The sequence below is a fragment of the Euwallacea fornicatus genome, chromosome 20 (assembly GCF_040115645.1).
Source record: "Euwallacea fornicatus isolate EFF26 chromosome 20, ASM4011564v1, whole genome shotgun sequence".
NCBI lineage: Eukaryota > Metazoa > Arthropoda > Insecta > Coleoptera > Curculionidae > Euwallacea > Euwallacea fornicatus.
The window spans coordinates 3380715-3393774 of record NC_089560.1 but is presented as its reverse complement, the minus strand read 5'-3'; the positions used below and the strand labels follow the sequence as shown (position 1 = coordinate 3393774).

At 36.9% G+C, this 13060-nt stretch overlaps 1 protein-coding gene across 4 annotated transcripts in view; it reads left to right on the top strand.

The window, feature by feature from the left end:
* The first annotated feature begins 4600 nt into the window (after nucleotides 1-4600).
* Nucleotides 4601-13060, top strand: part of LOC136345605 (paired box protein Pax-6-like) — a 66711-nt gene continuing 58251 nt past the window's right edge. The window contains exon 1 of one of the 4 annotated variants that reach the window (XM_066294092.1): nucleotides 4601-4716. In XM_066294092.1, the coding sequence (XP_066150189.1) occupies nucleotides 4715-4716 (2 nt within the window). In that variant the 5' untranslated portion in view covers nucleotides 4601-4714. Of the gene's footprint in view, nucleotides 4717-7221; nucleotides 7418-13060 lie in introns of those variants that run through there. The other 3 variants (XM_066294093.1, XM_066294091.1, XM_066294096.1) reach the window with 3 other exon arrangements.

Here is a 13060-nt window from a genome sequence, read left to right as displayed (position 1 = left end):
ACAAAACGGGCCCTTACACGGTAGCTTAACAATGATGATCGAGGTCCATTGAGGAAGGACGACAGCTGTTAACGTTGTAAAGCCGAAGGACCACATTACATGCTGCCATTGTCCCATTTTGGAGTCTTTTAGACAGCCTTTCGGGTGGCAAAATGTCACGATGATTTAGTTACTCTAAAGCATGTGGTGATATATTAGTCTCGAAATTTTTATACTTGCGAAATATTAAGCGAGAGACGCAAAGGGGTCTTTGGAGGAATTCGCGATAAGCTAAAGTTATTTATTAACGTTAAACGGAGCTCGAATAGTTTATGCTTTCTTGTTCGTGGGTTGTTCGTTTAAGCTTCCTTGCCCAAACTTTTTGTACAGATATTCGTATTTGGTAATTGCATTATTTGGATGTGCTTGCAGTGTTCTCCCCCCAAGGCATATCAAATGAAGAGTCATCCAGACTATTGGCGCTGCTGGTAATCGGGCTGACAAGACCGTATATAAATTCAAATGCGCGTAACCGAAAGTTATTCTCATCCTTTTGGATGGTAAAGGGTAGAAATAAAGGAAAAATCCCCGGTAAACTGAACTTACCGCAATTATTTCTTTCATCAAACGCAAACTTCCTTGATGGAACTATTCATTAAATAAAAAAAATCATAAATATGTATGTATAAGAAAAGGTGGGGCTAGCACTCAGGTATAACGTCAAATTGGGCGTGTGCGTATTTTCAAGCTCCTCCTGTAGGAATATTAATTATTTTATTCGAGGTCTTGCTTCAACGCTCTAAAACTGGTTGGAGCTTGGAATAACAACTAACACTTATATATGAGTATTGCCTATTACCACCGACGCTTGGTGGATGCTTATCCGCTGAAAATCGACATTTGGGGCTATACACTGAAAAATCCATCATACGCCAAAATTACTCAAATTTACGAAAAATTTTGAAGATCTGGCAACATAGATAACATTACTCTCAATTTGAAGGGATTTCGGGCCCTTCTTCTATACGCGCATGTGAGACTGAGAGTGAGCTTACAAGCATTGGTCAAAAAATTACATTAGATCATCGGAGGATTGATCTTAAAACAAAAGCGTCGCTATGTTGTAATTTACTGGTAAATGTAAACTTTCCAGAATCACGAGTACAGCGATAATTCCAATGAGAAATGAAAATGGAACGTAGGTATACGATTATTTTTAGTGTTTCATGGAAGAGTTTTGTCGATATTTCATGTAATTATTTACATCAACGGATAGCGTGGACATTTCAGCGAGATTTTACTGATGAAAATCGATGAGGTGTCAACGCTTTTCCTCGGTATTCAGTTCAAATCTTGCGCGGTCACTAGAGTTAATTGAGAAAGTCATCTTCTCCCTGAGTACTTAACTATCTGCTCGCGTAAAAAAAACAAACTTCAAGTAATTCTGAAGATAATGACCGTATCGACTACAAATTCTACCACCACTTCCCATTCAATAGATTTGGCGGGGTGAAAATTTAATGAGCAACCCCGTGAAATCCTTCAACGCTTAAAGCTATTGAAATAACAATTAAATATGTCTCTTAAACTTACCGGCAATTGGTGATTCTGCAACGTTCTTGACTGTACCGATATTAAACAGTTTGACAGCTTGTGTCGCTCAATTGGCAGCCACGACACTTTTTGAACAAAAGAACTGAAGACGTGCGGCGTTGTCATTTTGTAATGCTGACAGAGTCTGAATTTGTAGTACACACATTTATCCGTCAAAACGCTCAGAAAAATGTTGAGTCCAGCTCCAACTTTCGATCGCTAGGAGAGGCAATCGAGGTCAGCTTCTCTCAAAATACTAAACAATCTGGAATAGCACAAAATATCCGAACTAAGATCGTTCTTGAAGGTTTGACTCTTCATTCAGCCGAGATCACGCAACTGTCGTCTATCAACGTGAAGTCACCGTAATATTTGAAACAAATAAAAGATGCCACGTTGTCATTTAATTAACGAGGTCAGAAAGCGTTGAAAAGAAAGTCTTGAATTCATTCAACAGTCAGGCAAACGTCCTTTCCAGCTCCGCTTTAATGGATGTGAGATTTCCCCTCCAATGAATTCGCTCTTGTCACTTTTCCACCTATGAGGACAGACCATCAACCCGTCGACCGTGACATCTTTTTGGGGACCGGGCGTCTTGGTCCAGAATTTTTTTGACCTTCCAAATCCAGATTTTCATGTTAAGCCCGAGAGTTAACACAGGAAAAATGCAATTTCTCCGGGATTGCTTGCACAATGTAATATGTGCGGTCTGATTTATAGGACCGTGGCCGGCGTTGGAGGTGATAATGCGGCACGGCCTGTAAATCAAGTGCCGTAAATCAGAAGGTGCATTATCGGGCCGTTTCAGCGGTGGGCGGCCCGCCGGTTACGGTTACCGTGTCGCTGATTACGATGATGAATGATTAGCGGCGGCGGGTCACGCGATCCAGGTCCGCATCCAGAATGGCTTCCTACAACCTGGATGAGTGTGCCCTATTAGCGATAATCGAGCTTTGCACTTGAGAACAACACTCTGATGGAAAGGAGGAACATCCACGCTCGTGACACGTCACGGGATATAATTTTTGGGAGAAAATCTCCATAATCCAAGCTGTCCAAGGGTTACCTTGCTCAAATTGATGTCATCATTTCCCTTCTTAGCACACCTTTAATTCTATTTATGGCAATGCGTTCTGCAGGTGAATGCCGTAAAAGAAGCGTAGGTAATTCGATTAGGCGACCATCTATTTGCCACTGCTCTATTCACTTCATTAGGCAGTCACTGATCCAACTCAATTCACCATAGAGATCTCTTCAGCGATGCTCACTCCACTTTCTGTATTGTATGTGTATACTTTGAGTGTTAAGGATTGGAAATGTTTACTCATTTAGAAAGCTCTTGCACCACACTTGTAACATTGTCCTTTTGATGACGCTTGATGAAAGCTTTTTGATGTGTTGTTTTTCAAAAGTTATTTAGACTAGAAGGAGGTTTGAGTGGACTGGACGTGAGGCAAATTGCATTATTTTACGACTTGCCGGTTTCGTTATACCTGACGATATTTGATGGAATTTATGGGAGGGAAAAATACCATTAACATTGTTAATTAATCTTTTAATTACGAGCCGAAATAACTGGCATATTTTCCCGCATTTCTCATTATTTCCAGCCAGTCTAGTTGTGTTAGTTCAGATTGATTACCTTTCGAGAGTTTTAGCACATTAATCTGGGGATGGATTGAGGAGTGTTTCCTACCAATTTATGATCCTTCCCGAAATTAACTAAAGTGCGAAGATTTCCGAACTTCCAAAAATTTCAACGAAAGCTTTCAGAAATAGTTTTAGCTCCTTTAGGACTATGACGTCTACATTATATGTATGGGAAAACTAGGTAATTTAATCTAAACCCATTTTTCTGTTAAATTTGCATGTTACATGTACCCTTGAGCCAAACTGCCATGATTCTCCAGTAGCCTTATCGTGTCGCATAAGAAAGTAGCACATTTTAATTTTAATTTTTGCATTATACATCTTTATGAAAATTTATTTTGCCACATTTCTGATTTGCTCCGGAATTCTTTTATCATAAACGGAATCCTCATGGAATTCCGTGCCCAGGATGTCCCAAAAATATACCGAAAAACTTTAAGGGGTGGTGGAGGTCATCAATACAATTTTTTTTCTTTCATAAACATATGCCCGCGAAAGCGACATTAGCGCTGTAGAGCAAATAAAATATTCTAAGTTATATCAATCAAATAAATTCTTGAATCAGTTGGGCACCACTGTTTTTTGTTGAACATTTTTTGTTTCCAGTACATTTTTTGTTGGGAACACAAACAAATCTTTATCGCAATTTTAATAATGCCAAGCTTAAGACCGTAGTAAATATGATTTGTAAATTACAATTATTTAGTTGGAACCGTAATATTTATTTCGTTGATTTTTAAATCAAAATTTGTATTGAAAATTGACGTTAATTTTCCATCTGAAGAACTTTCCGATAGATTGGAAGAAGAGGTCCCCTCCGCGTTTCCCTGATCTCAACCCCCTAGGTTTTTTCTTTGGGGGTTATCTCAAATCTCTGGTCTACGAAACGCCTATTCGTAATGGGGAAGATTTCTTAGTTAGAATTATAGCCAGTTGCGCACATCTAGAAACTATTCCCGGGACATTCCATAGCGTTCGCGAGTCAATGAGCCGACGGTGCAATCTTTTTATTAAAGTAAATGGTCAACATTTTAAACAATTACTGTAAACCATCGTTTATTTATCATTAAAGCAATGCCTAACGCGAATAAACAGTTTTTATAATGACAAAAACCATATTGCCTTTTTTTTGCTCAAAAGGTTCATATCCAAGCATGTATTTATTTAAGAGAAAAAAATTGTATTGATGTTTCCTACCCACTTTTAGAATTTCTCGGTACATTTTTAGGATACGCTATTTACGTTTAAATAATGCGTTTTAAATAAGGCTGGAATGTTTAATTTTGCACCTTATTGTGTTGAACATTTAGCTTTGAACTTGACATTGATTCTGAACACTAAATTACCAGTTCAAGTCGGAACATACGAATCGTATAAGTGGGAGAAGGACCGCATAAGGTTTAATATACCTCCGACAAAGATCAACAATGGAGTGGGCGGAGTAAGTGCAAATTCCGTGGCCAGATCTCTCACCGTTTCACAAATTTTACTGATGTAAGTTCTAGCGATGTATTAAATTGGTTTCGAATTTGTACTTATTTATAAACTATTATACATTTCCTCATTATAGCATGACTTAAGTATTCAATTGTTGAATATGATGATGTAAATTCGTTGATATCGGATTAAGATCTTTTGGTGGGTCCGAGAATGAACCGTCACTCGAGGTCAATTGAAAAACGAAACTTAATAATTCGATCATCATTTAAAACGATATTGTAAAGTAAATAAATTGAGCAGTGCAGGTCAAGCATTTAACAAATTTCGATTTTAACGCACAGTGTTATTGTGTTTTGATATTTTTACATTTATTGATGTTGCTGCTTCTTGATCTGCTACAAAAAAATCCATCGCCCCGAAATCGATACTAATCTAAACATCGAAGTGGAGGCGCTGGCCGGATTGACTCCGCCCATTTTCTTCTTGGCCTTTGGCGAAGGCATATTAACTTTATATGATCCTTCTCTCACTCGCACAATTCCTATATTGCGACTTTAACTGGTAATACATGTATAACGTTCTTGTACCCAGAGCAACAGAACCCCAAACGCACCTCAGCGGAATGCTGCAGAGTTACACCAAAGGGAGAACATCTGCTAGATAAAGGTCAGATCGATGAGGTTCAAGAAATGAGAAATGCGAGTTTTGTCTTAAGTATTTTTTAACTAGATTATAGGGAATGTCCATTCCTACCATTCACCCCGTTCTCCACTTTGAAACAGCCACCGCAGTTTACTTTAGGAGAGGGATGGGACACATCTCATGTGTTAGGAATTTCTCCCTTTTTTCCCTTCGCACTTTCTAATCATGATAGTCAATACTTTTTTAGACGGTTGATAGCACCATCGAACTTCGAGAAAAATGTAACTCAAACACTCCAACAAGATGGTGGTTTTCTTTGCTGGCTTTGCCAGCCGAATGATCTGACTATAAATATATTCATTATGCGTAAATTAAGTTTCATTTTTATTATCTTTATTTCAACCACAAGTGTTAGCACATCCTTCAGAGAACTTTCCCTTTCTGAATACATCTTGAGTGTTCTGAGTCATGGAATTACGTTCAACTTCATTTGCAAGTCTGTTGTTTATTACATATTCGAAGACTACTTAAGGAATTGTATAGACATACATTAGGGGTATATCCATTTAGTATTTGGGGATCTTTTTTGATTTTAATATATAATGGGAATTTGCGAAGAGATTAGCGTACAAAATATCTACAGGGTGTTCCAATCAAACTTTGCACCACATGAAATATCCGATTTAGTCTAGATATGTAAAATATCTTGAACCAAAGAATACCAACCAAGATCGAATTTTGCCCCCCACCCCCAAGTCAAAATTGATATATTTTAGCATTTTTTCTAGATTTGGATGAAATTGCCAATTTCGTGGAGTGCTAATTTTAATAGGGATACCCTGTATACTGTTCGCAGCAGAATTCTCTATACATGTCATAATCTTCAATAACGACAATGTAATCACATTGTGAACAAAGTTTCTATAATCGCCTCCGTGTTCAAAATTTCCAAATTCATAACCCTTTTTGGATGTAGACGTGTCTCTTTGGACGACCGGAATCCCTTATCATTTTTATAAGATTTTGAGACTGCAGTGTGAACTTATTCAAATTTAGGGCAGCTCAGATTAGAAAATTAAAGGTTTATTTTATGTCTGTGATATAAACTTACCTTTTTAACGGCAGTCAGTGGTAATAATGGTCTATTATTCTTTTAGTTTACTTTCCAAGTACTTCAACAAAGAAGTTATGAGCTTTTTGCTGCGGCTGTTCAAATGCTTCGTCATTTTTACACATTACCCTTTTTTGTCTTAAAGGGACAGTTTTTGCAATAATACCGAGGAAAGGATTTAGAATTGTGAATGAAAATTGCCGAAAGAATATAATCACTCAAAATGGCGGAAATACATCATCAAATCTTAACGGAACTTCGTAAATTAAGATGTGACGTTGCCAACTTGACGATACTAAAGTTCGATTTTAATCAACATTTTCAAGTTTAATTGAAATAATTATTTACGATATTTGTGTTAGTTGTGAAATGAAATGAAAAAATTTATAGCATTTTCATTAGCAAAACAAACTTTAACATTTTTAGACTAATTTTTTTTCTGTCACGTTGGCATCATACGCTCTCAAAAATGACTGAGCAATAAAATAAATAGGGTTTGAGATGGAGCAGTTGAGGGAGGGAGAGAGACCATGAGAAAGAAGGGGAGAGTGGTAGAAAGAGAGCGAGGTAGAAGAAGAGGCACTATAAATTAAGTAGAAACCCATAGATGATGTCGGAAAAAACTTTAGGCTTCATATCACGCAACTTTTGATCACGTCACAAATTGAAACAATTGAGAGTCGCTTTACGTAAAATGACAAGTCATATAAATTCAATATGCTAAACAAGAATAACGACATATTTGAATGTCTAAACATAACCCTATTTTTTTCCACAGTTCCCTTCTAATTTGTTGAGGTTTTAGTTTAATTTAGTGTTTTAAACCGTTGTGTTTTTTGTTTATCAACTTTGGCAGTAAACATTCTTTCTTTTGAGAACTAAAATCGTGCTTCTGGTTAGTTGTTCCCGGTGTTGTTATGATTATTGTTGGTATAAAGCCCAAGTATTTGAACAGTCGGTGTGAAGAGTTTGTAGCGTCCCTGTTATATAACGTGCGATGGGGTAAGTACGTTACCACGTTCCCTCTGTTGTAATAAAAGTAAAAATGTATTAGTTAATAATTAGAAACTTTAATAGTGATTTCAATCCAACAACGTAAATGTAGCGCATTATTGGTGGGTTTCCCCTGTGCACATAAACTAGTCAAGTTACGCTTCAACAAAGGTCTGTGTACTAGTTTGAGTTCCAATTAAAGTGTCTTGCTTTTTATTGAAATAACCAGCGTCGATTTGTAATTCTTGGTAAAACCTACGATTGTTTTCTAACATTTTAAAAAAAGCACCAATCTGCTTATATCTCGAAAATGCGTGGGGCAGGTGCATATTAGACCACAGTCACATCAAATATTAGGTCAAATACAGGAAAGAAAAAGATAGGAACCAGAACGGAAGTAATTATTATCGAAGAGGTTAAAGAACGTTTAATTAAACACGGGCAGCCAAAGCTGAAAATAAAATGAAGAAACCTATCGAGCACAATTCTGATAATGTTGATAACGACAATAACTTGTGTATAATTGCAAATAGGACTTTCGATTTTATAATTTGACCATCGACAATGGATTCAATGCGTTAGTTGTATGCAGTGGGTGTGCGGCATTTGTAACTGAGCTCCAAAAAAGGGGCAATATAAATGTGGGAGATGTGTTGACGAAAATTAATACTGCTTATTAATCTGCAAAATTAAAATTAACAATTTATTTTATCATTATAGCTTTTTGCACAATAAAATTATGAAGCATCAGGGTGTTTCATAAACATACCAACAAACTTTCGGGGGATATAGAACTCATAATTCGTTTTAAATACTGTTTTATGAGCTCTAGATCCCTTGAAAGTTTGTCGGTATGTTTACGAAACACCCTGTATTTTTTAACTTATATCTCTAACTTTTAACTTTTCATAAAACATTTTTCTAGTTTTGCATAAAAGTGTGGAACTTGCAAACTAGAACCAGAATTTTTAATGTGGTGAAAAGCAGCTGAATTATTACAAATTCTGCTCTTGCCCTTTGACCTATGACGTACGGCGTCAAAGCATGTTAAACAGGCGTGCCACACTTGCCTCATTTTTGGGGCAAGTTGTTTTCTTTACAATTCCGTATAATATTGAATTTTAGGATGAAAATTTAACGTTTTCGCTTATTTTAATTAAATAGCAGTAATCTAGAATGCCATTGATATAAAAATAAAACAGATATTGATAGAAAATAAACAGATACCTATACAATCTGCTCTAGATGAGGATGAACAGCATGGGGATCTCGGAAACGATAATGGATACAAAGTAGTTTAAATTAGGAAAAAGTCGCCCAATTTAATGCAAATTAATAATCTGGTTTATACCGGCTAAATCCCGAATGGTTACGAAGATATCCGAAAAATAAATCAATATCGTTGTTTTAGTTTTTTTGCAAACAATTCTAATGCTGTTACAAATAGAGGAACGAAAGATTTACATTATTAAGACACTTTTTTGAGAACTACTTAGCAATGTTGCCAATTTTCTTCTTAAGTCCTTACATTCGGAGATAAATTGTTAAACTTTTTATTTTAATAGAGGTCCAATACCGAATATTTTCATTTTTAAAATCGTCACGAAATTCCCCTTTCAGTTATATATTACATTTGGTATTTTTCTCGAAAACTCTATATCTATTCGAGATCTCCATGTCATTCATCCTTATCTGGGACAGATTCTATAAATAACAAAATATAGCAATAAGTATAAATTGGAATTAAACAAAAACCGGGCCCGCACTTACCTAACTTCACCTTATCAATTTCGAAAAGATGTGGGATCACTGCTGATATGCAGCCTGTGACGTGCACGATGAGTTATGTGAGTTGAACCATACTTTCCAAATCTTTCCTGGTGTTATCTTGTGTTATTAAATTATATAGAAAAAATCCTGGATTCTCATACATCTTCATAATATCTACAGTAAACCAAACAAATCATATAAGCTAATATCTCACTTCAGGATGACTTATTGGACACACAAAAACAGCGTAACACTCCGACTGCTTTGTTATTGTCCCCGAATCCTATTGTGGACTTTGGGGCCCTACTCTCATGAAAACTGTAACTAATGCGGTTAAGTGTATATTTTATTATGCCGTTGTGCCTAATGTGGTTATTTAGAGATATTGCTTACAACACTATTGTGTTATTTGAGCATTTTTCTTGGTCTTTGCTGAGAAATTGGGTTCAAAATCGAACAAACCATTTAACGTTCGGTTTATTACCATAATGATTATCTCATAAGCAACATATTGGACAAGGCGTACAATCACTGCGGAATTCTATATCTTATTAGGGTCCGAGCCTCAAGAGACATTAGCTGATAAGCGTCGATAGTGACCGAAGATAAGCAACTACGAGATGGACGGGGTGAGATAAGGGTCAGGACATCATCCCCTGCAACAATGCCAGTTGACAAGTTCATTACGCACCCTGACGTGTATTAATACGGGAGAGGAAACGCTTATCATTTGATGAGTTTTTGAAGTTCCTCTATGGGAGGGTTGTACGTTTATGCATAATATCTCAGAAACTGTTGGTAGTTCGTTTTCGAAGGGCAATAATCCATTTAACCTTAATAGGTGAACATGATCTCGAAAACTGCGATACTAATATCGTTTGGTGGCCATTAAGGGCGCCGCTCTCGCACTCATCTATACATGTGATAACGGGTTTGCGGTGATACTCACGTCTCGACAGGACGCCTTCCAATGCGTGTTCAATGATTCGAACAGACATATATTATTTTTGTAGCGGAGGGTGTAAATATGATGTCGCAAAGCCATTTGTTAGCTCGTTTCCTGAGCGGGCCTCTGGCGGAAAACTGTGGCCCGATATGTCGCTCCATATTTATGATCGGTCCCCGACCGAGCGCCCCGACAGCCCCCTACATGGGCTAGAATCCAGTTTTCTGGATTTACCCGGTTTCCCATCTAGGAGGAGTAATTGTTACTGCTGGACGTTTAATAGAACATGTTGCCAGTGAAGAATTTCAAATAATGCTACTTCCCGAATAAGACCTTTTGTATTGTAGAATTGCGAATCCAGGTTTCTGGGAACAATCTTGGCTGCAAAATGGCAATAACTAGAATTCAATAAAGAGGTCAATACGGCATTTTCGATGCGTGTTCTATTGCCGTAGGTGGCTTCTCATAATTGACGATCGAGCGCCCCGACAGCTCCCTATGTGGGTTGGAATCCAGTTTTCTGGATTTAGTCGATTTCCCATCAAGGAAGAGTAATTTTTATTGCTGCACGTGTAATAGGACGTGTTGCAATAAGGAGTTACAAATAATGAAACTCCCCGGTTAAGACTTCGTGTTCCACAGGGTGTTCCTCAATGTCGTGCTGATACGTTTCAGGGTGTGATTCCTCAGGTCATTTTATGGAGAAAAGTTCGTATGAACACATGTCCGGTACGGCCCATATTTTTAGCTGAAGGGTGTTGAAACTTTTCGTCTCAAATCGTTACTTTTAAATTTCTCAAAAAGTACTTTAAATATTACTTTCAATTCTGGTGTCTGTTTAATAGCATAGAAAACTCCGTGTTGTGTATATTTTATATATTTTTAACAAGGAAAGTCATTCTATTGCTCAACCAGTGGCGTCCCTACATACATAGCTTCCGATATTATTTATGAAAAAAGTACTACGGCACTGACATTTTTCGCGGGAATATTTTTCTAATTAAACTGTTCAATCTTGATTAACACAATTGTACAACAATTTGTAATTTATTTTAATAGTTTGTCATAAGATTCCCTTTTCATGTATAATTGCCCAGCCTAATCAGAAAAAATATTTTCGTAAATATTATTGGAAGATATGTAATGACGCCACGGATTGAGCAATATAATTACTTTTCTTATTAAAATACGGGGTTTTATGTTTTATTAACAAATACCAAAATTGAAAGCAAACATCTAAAATACATACTTTTTGATAAATTTAAAATAAAAATTTGAAAAGAAAAACTTCAACGCTCTGTGGTTAAAACTTTGGGCCGTTGCGGACATATGTTCATATGAATTTTTCTTAGTAAAACAATCCGAGGAATCGCCCTCTGAAATATTAGTACGACGACATTAAGGAACACCGTGTAGAACTGTGAATCCAGATTTCTAGGAACAATTTTGGGTACGAAATGAGAATAATTAAAACTCAATAACCAAGTCAACACACGGAATTGTTGATACATGTCACATTACCATGGGTGGCTCCCCTGAACGACTTAGAATTCAGTTTTCTGGATTTATAGCATACGATATCGAAGAGGATAGTTTAATGTAAACGACGATTTTGCACGAAATAGTTTTTCACATAAATTTTATTTTGTTTCAATGGGGGCGATATTCCCTAGATGCAGAGTAAAAAAACACCCTATATTCTTTCATTGCTCAAAGAGAGAAAATTTGCCAAAGAAACACTAAATGGCATTTCGCCGACGGTTCTGAAATAACCGCATCTAACAACTGCAGCGGGTTGAAAATTTACAGTTTTGTATGGTATTCTCTTTTACCCTGTGTGGTAGAGAGATTTCTTTTTAAGATATTCACCATTGATTGCAAGAGAAACGCACTTTCAGAATCTTTTTTGTTGGTGAAAACCAATTAAAGCCTTTTCGAAAGACGGGCTTTCAAAAATTACCGAAGAGTGAGCCGTTTCGGCTATTTTCACGAGCACTCTAAGCATTTCCCAGAACTTGGTCCCAATTTTCCGATGATCGATACTTTGAATTTTCCAAAGAAAATGCGGGGAAAAATATCAGGAACAAGTAATCCAACTGCGTGGACGAAAAAACTTCACCCTTTTCTTTTCTATGTTTATAGGTATTTTCCGAAAATCTTCACGCTTCGCAGTTAGTATTAATTTCCATTACTCACGCTTTGGTTATACGAGTTCCAGATCGTTTCGCCTGATGCAAAAATATGTGCTTATGATGGCGATGAATCGCTTTTCAATATTTTTCGTCTAGAGCCATCATATTTGCTCACTTCCTCGAATCTTTAGCCTGTATATTTCTCCAAACCCACTCGTTTTGTGACAAAAAAAAGTCATAAAACCTTTTTCCTGGCACACACACACACACGTCGGGATATAAAAGGAATGCCAAACATCGGTTTGAGTCTTTGTGGCAGCACTCTGGAAGTAATTTTTAATTTCCATTTGGGAAAATAATAACGGGCTATCGAGATATGTAAAGAATTTATATTCGGGCGGCGTGCGCGGTCGTGTTATTGTAAATTTCCATGATCATTCTTCCAGAATGTGATTTCTCAAACTTTTGTCTTATCGCCGCCGTTCCTATAAACTTTCGAAGTCTGTTGGGATAAGTTTTATCTTCATGCAGAGGCGTAGTCGAAGAAAAAACGCAATCAAAGATCAGAAATATTTATTTAGACGACTCTGTGTTGTTCTCTGAAAGAAATTACCAATAAATCATTTCCCTCTTGTAAGTTCTTCAAGGGCCCTTTTAACGCTCAGCGGGCATGGGTATGTTATTGTGAAAGGTGGACAGATTTGTACAAATATGGGGCCGTTATAGGCTTTAAGGGCTACAAATTTATATCCAGCGATCTATTGTTGGTGATTTAACGGCACGCAACACTGAAATGTCAAAAAA